At 47.0% G+C, this 14,991-nt stretch overlaps 1 protein-coding gene across 1 annotated transcript; it reads left to right on the top strand.

Annotated features, from left to right (window-relative positions):
* The first annotated feature begins 1,155 nt into the window (after positions 1-1,155).
* On the top strand, positions 1,156-14,764 carry vamp3 (vesicle-associated membrane protein 3 (cellubrevin)). The gene is made up of 5 exons (XM_035389105.1): positions 1,156-1,301; positions 6,386-6,470; positions 10,763-10,921; positions 11,677-11,728; positions 12,735-14,764. Coding segments are annotated over exons 1-5 (315 nt in total). The 5' UTR covers positions 1,156-1,299; the 3' UTR covers positions 12,752-14,764.
* Positions 14,765-14,991: the final 227 nt, after the last annotated feature.

The raw sequence follows: 14,991 nt of genomic DNA, 5'->3' as shown, positions 1-14,991 counted from the left end.
AGCCTAGAGATGTGTCCCACAGTCTGGAATTGAATTCCAACCTTTCCAGTGAGACCTATGCTTTAATGGGAGGGACAGATTTGGTATGCACAGTATAGTACTTTCACATCCTACAAGAGAGGCTCCCTTTATCAGTCAGCTGGCCAAAGTCTGCCTGTGCCAACCGAGGTTCATGGGAAATGTAGTCATATTACAGCACTTGAGAAGTACTAGCACAGCTAACTGGGGGACTACAGAATGAAAAGGAGAGGCTGCTGGGAAAACACTTTGGAGAATTCAGCCAACTGTACACTAGGCGAACTGATAAAGGGCATGTGCAGTAATGGGACAGTGTACAAATATAACTGGGCACGTGTAAACTGGGACCAAAAAAAAAAGATAAAAATGGATTTTACATGTTTTGCAAGTTTGAAAGACTTCATGCTGATGCTATCGTTTAAAGTGCATACATTTCAGCTAGTTTCTTGGTCTCCCGGTGCTTTCAGAATGCCATGGACAGATACTATTTTGCAGATATTTTGACCACTAAAAATATTAACTTTTCACTTCCTACAAGTCTTAGCCCATAATATTTATCATCACACTTGGTTACTTGTGATGTCCTGAAAGACTTTTGTTTACATAATTAATTCTCTACAACGTCAACACGCAAAAGTAGAAAATACGTTTCTATACTTAAATCAATACATAATTAGATTATTCTCAAAAGGGATTTAAAAAAAAGAGTATATTACAAAATGCATCTTAGAATAGTGAGCGAGTTAAAAATTAAATTGGCTCAACTCTATCCACTGTAGATGCACCCTTGTTGTGAGGCAAACATCTTAGCAGCAGGCTCTTTAAAGCTTAATTTTAAGTAGCTAGCTGCTTAGTCACATGTTTATCACGGGTAGCATTGTTCTTGACCTTTAATTCATATAGGCTAAGAATTTATTCTATTAGCAGGGCAAAATCTATTTTATAGTAGAGGACACAGTTTACAGTTTTATTTGCCTTATTCGATCACTCTAGTAGCCAATTCATTAATTATCTTCAATCAGAAAACTGACGTTACATATTTCGAATTATCAGAGATAAATAACTGATCGCTACAAATCTTAGGTGCTTTAACGTTATAACTGGGTACATTCGGTAGCTTTCATTTGAAGGCATGGACAGGCGTCGTAATTAGACTCGTAGTATTTTCGGTTGGCGTACTGTTGCTTTAAATTGTTTCACTGAAAGTTTGTGAGCTAGCACTACCTGTTACGACTCGCACTCCAACTCTGTAGCTCTTTTATCTTGATTGCCAAGAAAAGCATGTAAGTATTGTCTTTTCTTGTTTGCGAAGGACGCTGTCAGTTCACTCAATTATATTACGAGAAATGAATGGGTTTTTAAAGTGTACGTTTGATTTTATGCAGCTTTATTACTATCTCGCGCCGATGGGTTAGCAAGTTATCGCTGTAGCTAACAAAATGGTGCATCTCGGGGATCGGGCGTTAGTTCTGTCTCTTGTTCTGAGTATTGGGAAGACTAGACCCTCTTATTTTTATTTTATAATCTCGTCACCTTCCTTAGTTTGTTTTTTCATTGATGTACTAACGTTACAAGACCTTGTGTGTTGACGATGTCCTATAAATTTAAGATAATTCAGTCTATTCCGTCTCCACCCAGTCCCGATTTCGCTAACTTCGCTAATCTACAGTCGTAGCCATAGATCGTGCTATGTAGTAGCTTGTTATTAGCTAACTGCTAACTAGCTAGCCGTGTTAAGTTTGACTAACTGAAAAAAACTGCATTCCAGTAGATATCACTGCTCGTCAGTCAGCAAAGTTATGTAGCTCATGAAATACGACTCCACGGCAAGCTAGGATTGTTTGCATTTTTAATTATCATTAAATAACAACTTTACAGGGATCTAGAAGATTTCGACATACATTTCGACATACACTGCTAAATGCCTGTAATGTAATGTAATGTTCAACACACTTTTCCGGTGTGAAAATGAACTCTCAGTTGACTACCAGCTTAGCTAACAAGTTTAAGTTAGTAGCATTAGTCTAGTTATATATGTATCCATATTTTAAAAGTTGTCACGTCCACTAATTTCTATCCTTTAAACTGTAAACACAAGTAACTTACAAAGTACCTAAAACAACATACTATAGGTGGCGTTGCTGCTAATTTATTAGATGTATATAGTCCTGTAGCTAATATAAATGAGCGTGTTTCAGTGGCTGAATTTCTAGCTGTACCTAGTGACTGCACTGCGGTGTAAATCTCATGATGAGCTGGGTGTAGTCGCCTTGTGCATTGAGGTTTTCATTTCGGAAGTGAAAAATTGCATCGAGAGTTAAATCAGTTATTTTAGTTGAAAGTGTAAACTATGAGTCGACAAGGAATTTATGTTAATCAAGTATGCGTAAAGGCCGCATGGTCTTGAACTGGAGTCAGTTAAAGTTGGGGGACTTTGGTGAATATGTTCATGTGATTCTATGTTCATATGAAGATTAAACCTATTGGTTTTGGATTTTTACCAGTCTGAATGGCACGAAGTAGGCCCCGTGTCAAATTATTACTCGAGTTGTTACTCAAGAGCTCGGTATCTTATGTCCCTCGTCTGTGCTCTGTAATCATTTATCTAGCAGCTTCAGCATAATGTATTGTTTAGAGATGTAGATGAACTGTAGCCTAGTTCTTTTGAAAGATAGATGGTCTGGATGCTATTCATTATGAATTACAGTTTATTATTGATATATGTTGACGATGCTTAGAGCCCAGGATTAAATTACTGTGATTTAGTTTGTACTGCTTACTTCCCCTTACTAAGGAAAAATGAATGAAGACAAACGAGTGAGGATGTACTGTACGTGAAGGAGTGTTTCCTTTAGTGAAGTGATTCTGGCTTGCAGTGTGAGGGTGAATACTGGATATCACCGTGTATGGTGATAAAATCTTTCCGAAGGTCAAGGTTGATTACTCGAAATGCTAATTGTATTATGTCGCATTTGCGACTTTGAGGAGGGCCGTTACACCCTGCTAACTGCGTTCTGTGGAATTGGTTTTCAGATACTCGTAACTCCGAGGCAATAGGCTCAATTCCCAAGTTGGCCACTGCTCTCTGTACCCTTGAGCGAGGTGCTTAACCCGCATCGCTGCAGTAAATATCCAGCTGTGTTGTTGGATTTTGTGTAAAAAAAATAATGTCCCTCTGGATAAGAAAAGTGCCTGGAATGTAATGTATAGAATCGAATTCAAGGTGAAATGAAAAAGTGAGATTTTTTGTGAACAGCCTGTCAGAAGCAAAACGTGAGCCTGTGGGTACAGCCTGTATTTTCCATACCGTTTTATTTGGGGTATAATTCATGCGCTTGGCTGCCTCGCGTATTCAGGGCAACTCGCCGCGGTTTTTGCGGTTAATTTTCTAACCCATTTGTACGGCGGGATTGTTGCTGGAGAGATTGAGGCAAAGCAGCGTACTCAGGGGCTCAGTCGAGCCTCTCCTAGGACAAGCACCCAGGAGGCCTTTGTGCTAACTGCTATTCCACAGAAACAGGACTATTAACCCAGAAACAGTCATTTTACATTATTTCAAATCTATATATATATGAATGAAATAATTTAATATATACTTTTAAAAAAATAAAGCTAAAGTCACAGGGCAGGATGTATGTCCTGTGTTGCATCCAAAGATCAAAAGATTACCCCTCCCCCACAAGCTATAGGTGGATGTCCTGTTGTTTACAGTTGCGTTTTGTTGTTTTGAGTGTCTGTTATGGGTGCAGTATTTGTTCATTACCAAACTGTTTTCAGCCCAGAGAAGTGTTCAGGGCTGGTGTTTTTTGTGACCGTGTGAAGACGTCTGTAAAGCAGAAGTAGTTTGCCGTTGGTAAGCGTATAGCTAAGGAACGGGCCAATGTGGGCGGAGCTTCTCCTTGACGAGCAGCTGACACTGCAGAATGGGGCCCTTCTTGTCGCAGTGAGGACTTTCATAAAATGGCATCGGTGAAAGATGGAAGTGAAAAGCTCTTCTGTCAGTTTACGGAGCAAACACGGCACGCCTGTGTTCTGCTCTGGCCCTGTATCCAGAGCAGTCTCCCTGTTCCTGAGCTGCAGGTGTGGAATTTTGCGCTGCGTGCTCATGGGTAAAATGCGAACTGAAAAAAACCTGTCTGCACATTCGAACCCGGTGCCCTGGTCTGAATCATTTACCCGCCCGCCGCCGGTGCTTTCCTGTTAAGATTTTTGTTAAAAAGAGTCTTGTCTTTTCCGTTAACCGCGGCTGTGGTGTAGAAGAACGTTGGCGCTCTGGGTTCACCAAGTTGATCTAGTGGCGTGTGACCGGCCTGTTCGAACCCAGTGCAACTCACTCACTGGACGAGATCAATGCTTTGACTCTCCCAAATAGCAGCTCACAGTGGGTTCAGTATTGCTTTTCCAATCAGGAGATTTGGTTATTGATTAGATTCTTGCCTTTTAAGTAATCACTGACCCATGCTGGAATGAAGTATTTAAAGCCTGTGTTTTCAGCAGGGGGGGTCTGTGGACCCCTAGTGGTACTTCTAGGTACTGTTGGGATCCCTGGACAGACTTCATGTGCAATTGGACTTTATTGGGCCTCTAGATTTGGGGAAATATTTCAAAGTGTAAAACCTTTATTAAATATAACCAGTTTTAGCTTATGATGGGGGTCCCCTGGATGCTTTTGAGTCTGGGTTGGGGGGTCCGTGGATGAGAGAAAAGGTTGAAACCCCCTGATTTTAATGGCAGCCGTAGTTTTGCTGAAGTAGAGTTAAAATCTGGGACCCATCAGTCATTTATAAACAGGCCTTCGTTGACTTGATTTGTGCTTTACATCCAGCTAAACATTTGTTCTTATTGGCTTATTCAGAAAATGTGAAATTAATTTGAATTTGATAATAGATGCATGTGTTGAATGGTTATTGTGGAATATGATAATTAATAGAATAGAATCTCAAGGTACCCTCTGCATTAACGGAAGCTCAAGACCTCTGTGGCATTAGACATGCCCAGATCCTTTAACTCATTCCCCCAATCAACCCTGCCCTCTCCTGGCTGTATTGAGTATTGCAATTTATTGTATTTTTGGCTGGACCGCAACAGCGGGGCCATAAACGCGAATGTCTGTGACTGAGTGGTGAAGTTACACCATTGGTCGTATAGACACTACCACTGACTATCCCTGTAACAAACTGGCCACAGTTTCGCACACCCATACACGGTCCAGCCATATACTAGGTTTTGACCTGGTCTTGTTTTCTCCTAACTGAATTAGAAAGGTAAGTTGTGGGGCGATACCTGCCAGGGTACATTTCATGAAGCAGGATTTACTGGGTTAGCTGGATAACTACGCTGAGTAAAACCTGGAACAGCTTTTTTTTTTTTTTTTTACTTCAGTCCGTGTTCCAGATTTGGGAGAATTCCGGGTTTTACTCAGTGCAGTTATTCAGCTATCTCAGTAATTAGGCTATGTTTTGTGAAACGGGGCCCAGAATAGGATTTTTGTTTTCACTCTGGTTGTAGGTCACAAATGGGCAACTGTTTACCCACACGGTTTGGAGCTCGTCAGAATAAATGTGATTACACCCAACTCAATGGCTACTGCATGTCTTTTGATGCAAAGCCACAATTAGCAAGGAGTCTGCGGTTGTGATGGACAGTAGATGTAATTGCATGGAGTATTATTTGCGTACGTCACTCATATGGATGGTGTTGAGTGTTTTGTGGTGTAGTTCTCCCCTGGACCACCAGGTGACAGCATTATTTTGACGTCAAACTTAACAATGTACTTGATAAGGTGTGGATACTTGTAACTGTGTTAGCATGCTGCTGTTAAGGTGAACTCTGAACACATTTTTGGCTGTTTATTTTTGTCTTCAGTACAGCGGTTCTCGAAACTCTTCCCTCCATTTTTCAGAACAATTGTTAGATTATGGGAATTGCTAAACCACATATCGTTGCAGTTTAATCAAACCCATTTTGGGTAGTTTTAGACTTCAAACCACAAGAAATATACTCTAGTCGTTTTGGGTCTGTTTTATTATTTCTGTACTCAAGCACTCTTTCCTCTTGCTTCTCCCCTGTGTTCTAATTCCCTGTATTGTAATTCCATTGTATAAGTAATGAACTGACTTCCATAGTGTACGTACGCTGTTGGCTCAGAGTGGTCCTGGCTGTATGGGGAGGACACAGAACGGTCTATCAGGCAGGCATTCAGATGTGCGCTGTATCCCAAATTCCCATGTGCGTTTTGAGAGTGCTGGCGTGGCGTGTGTTTGGGCGTGTGGAGATCTGTGCTCTGTGAGGCCGACCAGAGCAAGCTGTGCGGGTCGCACGGAGTGGGCGTGGTCACTGAGGCGTGTGCGTTTGCTGTGATTGACAGGTCGGCCCCCGATCCAGAAGCTTCCGGCCCCTCGGGCGCGGCCGGCAGCCGCAAGCTGCAGCAGACGCAGGCCCAGGTGGACGAGGTAAGACGCTACGCCCCCCTGCCCGCCCCCCCGCACCTAAACCAAGCCCAACCCCCCACCCCCATTCGCATTCAAACCAAACCCCCACCCCCGACACCCAAACCCAACCCCCTACCCCCATCCGCACCCAAACCCAACCCCCCACCCCCATCCGCACCCAAACCCAACCCCCCACCCCCATCCGCACCCAAACCCAATCCCCCACCCCCATTCGCATTCAAACCCAACCCCCACCCCCCACACCCAAACCCAACCCCACCCCCATCCGCACCCAAACCCAATCCCCTACCCCCATCCGCACCCAACCCCCACCCCCATCCAAACCCGCACCCCCCCCCCCCCCCATCCGTACCCAAACCCAACCCCCATCCCTCCACTCAGTAGCGCTCCACCCCGCCCCCGCCCCTGCGCTGTCTCAGGGGGAGCATGGCCGCGTCTCTCTCTCTCCCGGCACCAGGAGGCCCAGCGGTGACTCATGGCTCGTGTCTGACAGCGGAGCGCCTGGTTATGTAACTCAGCGCAGCGCTGCTCCTCTCCCATTCAGCCCAGCCCAGTGTCTGTTCCTTCCGCAGGCCTGCGCCGGGCCCACGCTGCGCGCCGATCGCGTATCTCTCAGAGTCGTAACCTGCGCGCATGCGCTCTGTAGAATCGGCTGTTTTCAGCTGCGGCTGACTGTGAGAGGTCAGCGCACGTGGCAGACCTCGGTGGTGCCGGCATTTATGTGTGCTTCCACATGGCAGTGCGCCGTGCGTGTGCTTAAGGGTTTTTACAGGGAAAAGCGCTTTCAGGACAGGGGACGGCATTCAGGGGACGCGGTAGTGTGGACATCTTGTAGAGTGCGCGGCCCTGTCTTGTGAGCGCTGTGTTTTGGGGAGGGATCGCGCGCCTTTTCACTCGCCGATATCTCTGTGCCATCAGGGCTGAGAGGAATTCCGGCGCCCCGCCTGCGGGTGATGGTCTGCCCCACATCGCTGTGGGTGTGAACACGGCTCACAGAGGTGCCACGCTTATCTTGATTAGTCAGCCTCTGTGTTCCTGTCAGCACCTGGAAGGCTCCTGTCAGAATTCTTCGCCTCAGACGACCTGCCACGCCCTGGCAGGGTAAGGTTGTGGCTGGGTCAGGTTGAGGCTGGCAGGGTAAGGTTGTGGCTGGCCCTGGTTGAGGTTGGGTCAGGTTGTGGCTGGCCCTGGTTGTGGCTGGGTCAGGTTGTGGCTGGCCCTGGTTGAGGCTGGGTCAGGTTGAGGCTGGGCCTGGTTGTGGCTGGGTCAGGTTGAGGCTGGCAGGGTAAGGTTGTGGCTGGCCCTGGTTGAGGCTGGGCCTGGTTGTGGCTGGGTCAGGTTGAGGCTGGCAGGGTAAGGTTGTGGCTGGCCCTGGTTGAGGCTGGGCCTGGTTGTGGCTGGGCCTGGTTGAGGCTGGTGGGGTCAGGTTGTGGCTGGGCCCAGTTGAGGCTTGGTCAGGTTGAGGCTGGGCCTGGTTGAGGCTGGTGGGGTCAGGTTAAGGCTGGGCCTGGTTGAGGCTGGTGGGGTCAGGTTGAGGCTGGGCCTGTTTGAGGCTGAGCCTGGTTAAGGCTGTGCCTGGTTGAGGCTGTGAGCTGGTGGGGCAGCAATCTGCAGAGACCTGTGACACAGCCTTTCGTCGTGCTGTGAGAGACGGAGAAAGCTCATAGGCTCCCTGCTCCTTATGTAATGGGCTCCATGGTTACGCAACCGGCCGCATGGGGCCCCGCACATTGCCCCCTCCACCTGCGAACAGGGCCGCCGCCGCGAACGCCGCCACACTCTTAAAGAGACAGAGCTGCCTCCACACTCCTAAAGAGACAGAGCTGCCTCCACACCCTTAAAGAGACAGAGCTGCCTCCACACCCTTAAGGAGGCAGAGCTGCCGCCACACCCTTAAAGAGACAGAGCTGCCTCCACACCCTTAAAGAGACAGAGCTGTCTCCACACCCTTAAAGAGACAGAGCTGCCGCTGCACTCTTAAAGAGACTGAGCTGTCTCCACACCCTTAAAGAGACAGAGCTGTCTCCACACCCTTAAAGAGACAGAGCTGCCTCCACACCCTTAAAGAGACAGAGCTGCCGCCACACCCTTAAAGAGACAGATCTGACTCCACACCCTTAGAGACAGAGCTGTCTCCACACCCTTAAAGAGACAGATCTGACTCCACACCCTTAAAGAGACTGAGCTGTCTCCACACCCTTAAAGAGACAGAGCTGTCTCCACACCCTTAAAGAGACAGAGCTGTCTCCACACCCTTAAAGAGACAGAGCTGCCACCACACCCTTAAAGAGACAGATCTGACTCCACACCCTTAGAGACAGAGCTGTCTCCACACCCTTAAAGAGACAGAGCTGCCTCCACACCCCTAAAGAGACAGAGCTGCCGCCACACCCTTAAAGAGACAGAGCTGCCGCCACACCCTTAAAGAGACAGAGCTGCCGCCACACCCTTAAAGAGACAGAGCTGCCGCCACACCCTTAAAGAGACAGAGCTGCCTCCACACCCTTAAAGAGACAGAGCTGTCTCCACACCCTTAAAGAGACAGAGCTGCCGCCACACCCTTAAAGAGACAGAGCTGCCGCCACACCCTTAAAGAGACAGATCTGACTCCACACCCTTAAAGAGACAGAGCTGTCTCCACACCCTTAAAGAGACAGAGCTGCCGCCGCACCCTTAAAGAGACAGAGCTGCCGCCGCACCCTTAAAGAGACAGAGCTGCCGCCGCACTCTTAAAGAGACAGAGCTGCTGCCGCACCCTTAAAGAGACCGAGCTGCTGCCACACCCTTAAAGAGACAGAGCTGCCGCCACACCCTTAAAGAGACAGAGCTGCCGCCACACCCTTAAAGAGACAGAGCTGCCGCCACACCCTTAAAGAGACAGAGCTGCCGCCACACTCTTAAAGAGACAGAGCTGCTGCCACACCCTTAAAGAGACAGAGCTGCTGCCACACTCTTAAAGAGACAGAGCTGCTGCCACACCCTTAAAGAGACAGAGCTGCTGCCACACCCTTAAAGAGACAGAGCTGCTGCCACACCCTTAAAGAGACAGAGCTGCTGCCACACCCTTAAAGAGACAGAGCTGCTGCCACACCCTTAAAGAGACAGAGCTGCCTCCACACCCTTAAAGAGACAGAGCTGCTGCCACACCCTTAAAAAGACAGAGCTGTCTCCACACCCTTAAAGAGACAGAGCTGCCTCCACACCCTTAAAGAGACAGAGCTGCTGCCACACTCTTAAAGAGACAGAGCTGCTGCCACACCCTTAAAGAGACAGAGCTGCTGCCACACCCTTAAAGAGACAGAGCTGCTGCCACACCCTTAAAGAGACAGAGCTGCTGCCACACCCTTAAAGAGACAGAGCTGCTGCCACACCCTTAAAGAGACAGAGCTGCCTCCACACCCTTAAAGAGACAGAGCTGCTGCCACACCCTTAAAAAGACAGAGCTGTCTCCACACCCTTAAAGAGACAGAGCTGCCTCCACACCCTTAAAGAGACAGAGCTGCTGCCACATTCTTAAAGAGACAGAGCTGCCGCCACACTCTTAGAGACAGAGCTGCTGCCGCACCCTTAAAGAGACAGAGCCGCTTCCAAATGGAGGACTGTGGATCACTGGAAGATGTGGGTTACAGAAAGGCTTTCACTTCTGGCTTTTTTTCTGTGCCGGTGCTTTTGCCTGATGTAGTTTTTTTTGTAGTTTCAGTCCCCTGTTCTGTGCCCTTTGACCGTTGACCTATGCCCCCTGCCCCTGTGGGATTTTGTCTTCACCCCTTTTTTATTTATTGATTTTTTAGCACAGGAGCCCTTTTTATGTTAATTGTGCTTAAGGAGAATGGGGCTTTCCGTGTTAAGTAAGAGTTGTGTTCTAGCAGGGAAGTGACACCTGTTACTACACCCCTGAACAGACTGTAATCAGCCTCAGGTGTGCATGCCTGCAGGTGAGGCCCCTGCTGTGGAAGGCTCAGGTGTGCTCCTCCCGCCCTTCCAGGATACCTGTGCACATTTTGGGCCGAGGGAACCCCACGTAGTGTGGAAAGGGGATTGGACAGTCCCAGTGAGGGAATGATGACACATTTTGTTTAGAAGCGCAAGCCGCTCGCGCCCCACTGCACTCGTGGTGCGTTGAACCGATTCGGAAAATGTCAGTTGTGGGGCGTGCGGTAGAATGAGAAGTGCATCTGATGGTCTGTTTAATGCCACACTGACCTTTGACATCACTTGGCCTTAAACACTGTGCTTTTTGAGACGCTGCTGCGCCGTGACCTGTGACCTGTGACCTGTGCGTCGATCCCCAGGTGGTGGGCATCATGCGGGTCAACGTGGACAAGGTCCTGGAGCGGGACCAGAAGCTGTCGGAGCTGGACGACCGGGCCGACGCCCTGCAGGCCGGCGCCTCCCAGTTCGAGACCAACGCCGGCAAGCTGAAGAGGAAGTACTGGTGGAGGAACATGAAGGTGCCGACCCGCGGGGGGGAGGGAGGGGAGAGGGGGGCAGTGGGGAGGAGGGAGGGGACAGGGGGGCAGTGGGGGAGGAGGGGGCGGAGTCCGCACACTCGGACGAGTAATGGTAAATGGACTGCATTTATATAGCGCCTTTATCCAAAGCGCTTTACAATTGATGCCTCTCATTCGCCAGAGCAGTTAGGGGTTAGGTATCTTGCTCGACACGCCCAGGGCGGGGTTTGAACCGGCAACCCTCCGACTGCCAGACAATCGGTCTTACCTCCTGAGCTATGGCGCCCCCACGAGTGATCAGCTGTCACCGCAGAAGCTTGAGCTGTCACTTGGGCTGTATCATGGCCGTAGCTCCCATCATGCACCTGCGTCACACGTTTAACGAACACCCAGCCACTGATCGTAGAGCGTACATAGGAAGTGCAGAGGGTAGGAGGGGCCAGGCGGTGAAGTCTAGGAAGTAATGGGAAACAGCCTCTACTGGGCATGCTTGAGGGGAAAAAAAGCTTGCTGCTCATTGGATATTTTACAGTTTCACAGAAGATTCTGACAAACCTCTGCCGGCTTTGCGATGGCAAGTGCAGCCCGTTTGGGTGTTTGTGGCCTAAAGCAAGGAAATGCACTCCCAGTAACTCCAGAAGCTGCTTAAACAATGAAGTTACAGCATGCCTCCAGAGGCTAGTGTTTGTGGAGATTTTATCTGATATGACTGAAAGCCATTGTCGTTCTATAACATGGTGCTCTGTGTTCTGCAGATGTGGGGCATTTTGATAGCTGTCATCCTCATCATTATCATCATCATCATCAGTAAGTATCTGGCACATCTCGTGGTTACCTGCTTAAAGTAAAGGATGGCTTAGCAGATAAGGAACTTGGCTTGTCGTGTGAATGTACTTTACAGCTTTGCTCCCAATATAGTTATCTTTGCGCTTGCTTGTTCAATATGATTCTTGATAATGCAGTACATGCTAAACTTTAAAAAAATAATAATAATAATTTAAAAACATGCATACAAAAGTTGCATTTTGGCTTTAACACCTTAGATAATGTTGCTTGTCTCAGGTCCAAAGAGTGATGATACTGTAATGACTCTTTACAGAAGTAAACTGCAGTTAGTTATGAAGTACTTTTGGCTTTTTCCTGCCCATTCCTGTTCAGTGTAGGGTTTCACCAAGTCTGGGGGGGCTTGCCTGCAGCCAATGAGAATGAAGCATTCAATAGCATAATGTGCTGAAAGAAAACAGCTGTTTTCTGGAAGTGGTTAAGTGTCTCGTAGAACCACACTAAAAAAGGACAGACAGAGTCCATGGCACACTCTGCCACTCCCAAATTCTGCATTTGCAATGTGTGCCAGGTTCAGTTGCCGTGCTCTTTGCTGATGATCAGTGTTCGGCAGTAATGGATTACATGCAATCCGGATTACGTAATTGGTTTACAAAAAGTAAACCAAAAGTTACTGAACCAGCCTAGGATACTGTAAAAAAAAAAAAAAATTAAAAAGCATATTTTTATTGAAGCAATTGTCTTGTTGGGTACCACGACGGTCTTCCCTGCCTAGGAATCAAACCTACAACCTCAAAGTAGCAAGCCCAGTTGCCTAACCACTATGCAACACTGCCACCCCCATCTCCCTTCATATCTGGCTATACAGTCCATACAGCATACGCCCCCCCCCCCCCCCCCCCACACACACACACACACACACACACCATCCCACCCCCATTTGATACAGTTGGTCGAGCATATTGGCGAACTGACTTTGAACCAGACTAAAATGGTGTGCTCTTTTAACCTGGTTTCCATGTTGGTTTAGTCTGGGCTAACTCCTAAACCCGGGATTGAAGCGACGGCGATGGAAGAAAATGGAGGACGACGAGTAGAAGAGGATGATCTTGCTCCCAGCACTAAATCGTTGTAACCTGCTGAGTTTTTTTTTTTTTTTTTTTTTTTTTGTAAAATATACTGAACAAATGTTTTCTTTTCTTTTTTTAATTTTGTGTTTAATAATTATGAGTTGAGTAGAGCCTGGCTGGTCAAGACAAGTGCCTGATTTTTTTTCTTTCTTTCTTTCTCTCTCTCTCTCACTTCCTTTTCTTCCTTGCACAGTAATTTATTTGAAAGTCACTCCATGTTGGTTTTGCATACAGTTTCAACTACAACACCAAGAAGGTTTGCCTGCATTATCGCTGAGATGTTGAAGTTTAACTTTAAAAACATGTTTTAGAAATCTTGTATCAACAACACCTTTTGATTTTTTTGATTTTTATTTTTATTAATGTCCAGGCATGCAGTTAATGTTTTAAATAATGGTATAACGGCTGCTCTTTCCAAAGTGGCATATTGAAGAAAAAGTGTATTTATAAATAACCCTCCCAAAACATCAGGACATTTGAGGAATATTAGTAAGGTAAAGGCCATGGGAGTCCTTTGGTCAAAGGACGTTTTTAAAATACTTCCCTACTGATTTTCAGCTCTTCAGTGTTTCCACAACAGAAATGTGTGGCTTAACACGGCAGGTTTTGTGTTCATGTTATGGGCAGTATCGTGTGCGATATCCAGTCCCACGGCTTTGTGGTTGGTCTAGATTTAACAAACACTGTTCGCTGAAGTGTTACCAAAAAAAAAAAACTTCACTTTGAGAAAAAGGTTGACAATATGTACTGCAGTTTTGTTCCCTTGGATTTAAGCAGAGCGCAGTTATTTGAATCGGAACCCTTGTGACCACGTGAATGTTTTAAGGATCGAAGCCTCGCCAAATTTTTTTGGAGCGCTGCTGCCTTGTGACTACAAATGCTTCGAATGCACAGACTGCTGCGAGCACCCCAGCTCAGCCTGCCCCTCTCTCTCTCTCTCTCGGACGAGCGTAGCTGCCAAAGTCAGCGGCCTCTCTGAGCCCTCGAACCCGACCCGCGGTGCCTTGGAATCCCCGCGTGCCACCAGCGGAGCAGGTGTCTGGAGGTGACACCAAACGATTTCGTGAGGCCTGCCTTTTAAAAAAAAAAGCCTTGCCCGGCCCGCAGGACCATTCTCTTAAATAAATAATACTGCGGGACCCTACTGTTGTCATTGTTACCAGGTAGTAGGATTTGCTGTCTGTGGCAAAACACACATTGGTTCAGAGCAGTTCAATGCAGGGCTTCTTCCTGCTTTGGTTTTTGGTTCAGATCAGTTCAGTGCAGAGCTCTTCCTGCTTTGGTTTTTGGTGAAGCCCCCCGGGCTTGTTCCAGGCACTTATTTAATTTGTCCTTGCTTCATTTCCTTGCGTCCTTTCCTATAGCACGGAAGGCCAAACTGGTCAAAATTACTTGAAATTGGCGTCTGGAATCGAGCATTGTCAATGTGTTTTGCACGTTCTCAATTCGTTGACAACGCGCTGGCAATGGGTGATTCCAGACGCCAATTTCACGTATTTTTGACTCATCAGGGCCTTCCATACTTGGAAAGGATACAAGGAAAGGAAGCAAGAATGGGTAAAATAAGCAGTTGGAATGAGCCCCCATTCTTCAGTCACTAAGGGAATGTGATTGGTTGGACGTAGTAGGAGTTTTGGTGTAGAATCCAACAAAGCGCTTTCCCTGGGGTTATGACCTTGAACATAATGCTATATGTTAATCTGGGAATAACACCTGTAGGGTTCATATAAAGATCACTGGGCATTGATCACTGGAATTTCAAAGAGGTCTTTATGTTCAAGTGCCAAACATGCCTGATTTTACACCTCCGTTGAATGTGTGTATATTATAAACAAGTGCAATTATTTTACACTGTTCCCTGAAAGCGGTTGAGCTTCCAGGTTGCTTGTACTGTTGCTTAATAAAACTGATTTAATAACTTGTTACCATATTTGGTCCTGTGTCTGCGTGTGTCTGTACATGACTTGCAGTGTGTCAAAAATGTTTTTGTATGGTTGATCAGTCAAGCTTTTTTATTGTTGTTTTGTATGACTTGGTGTATTCTTGTTGCTATTCACATGGGATTCATCGCATTGGCTCAGAGAGAGATTAATCGTGAATAAATCGGCATCTACATTGATAATTGCACTACCTCGTGACTTAATGTTTAATATGAAT

The sequence above is a fragment of the Anguilla anguilla genome, chromosome 13 (assembly GCF_013347855.1).
Source record: "Anguilla anguilla isolate fAngAng1 chromosome 13, fAngAng1.pri, whole genome shotgun sequence".
Lineage (NCBI taxonomy): Eukaryota > Metazoa > Chordata > Actinopteri > Anguilliformes > Anguillidae > Anguilla > Anguilla anguilla.
Note: the sequence above shows the minus strand (reverse complement) of the source record. Positions and strands in the feature narration are given on the sequence as shown.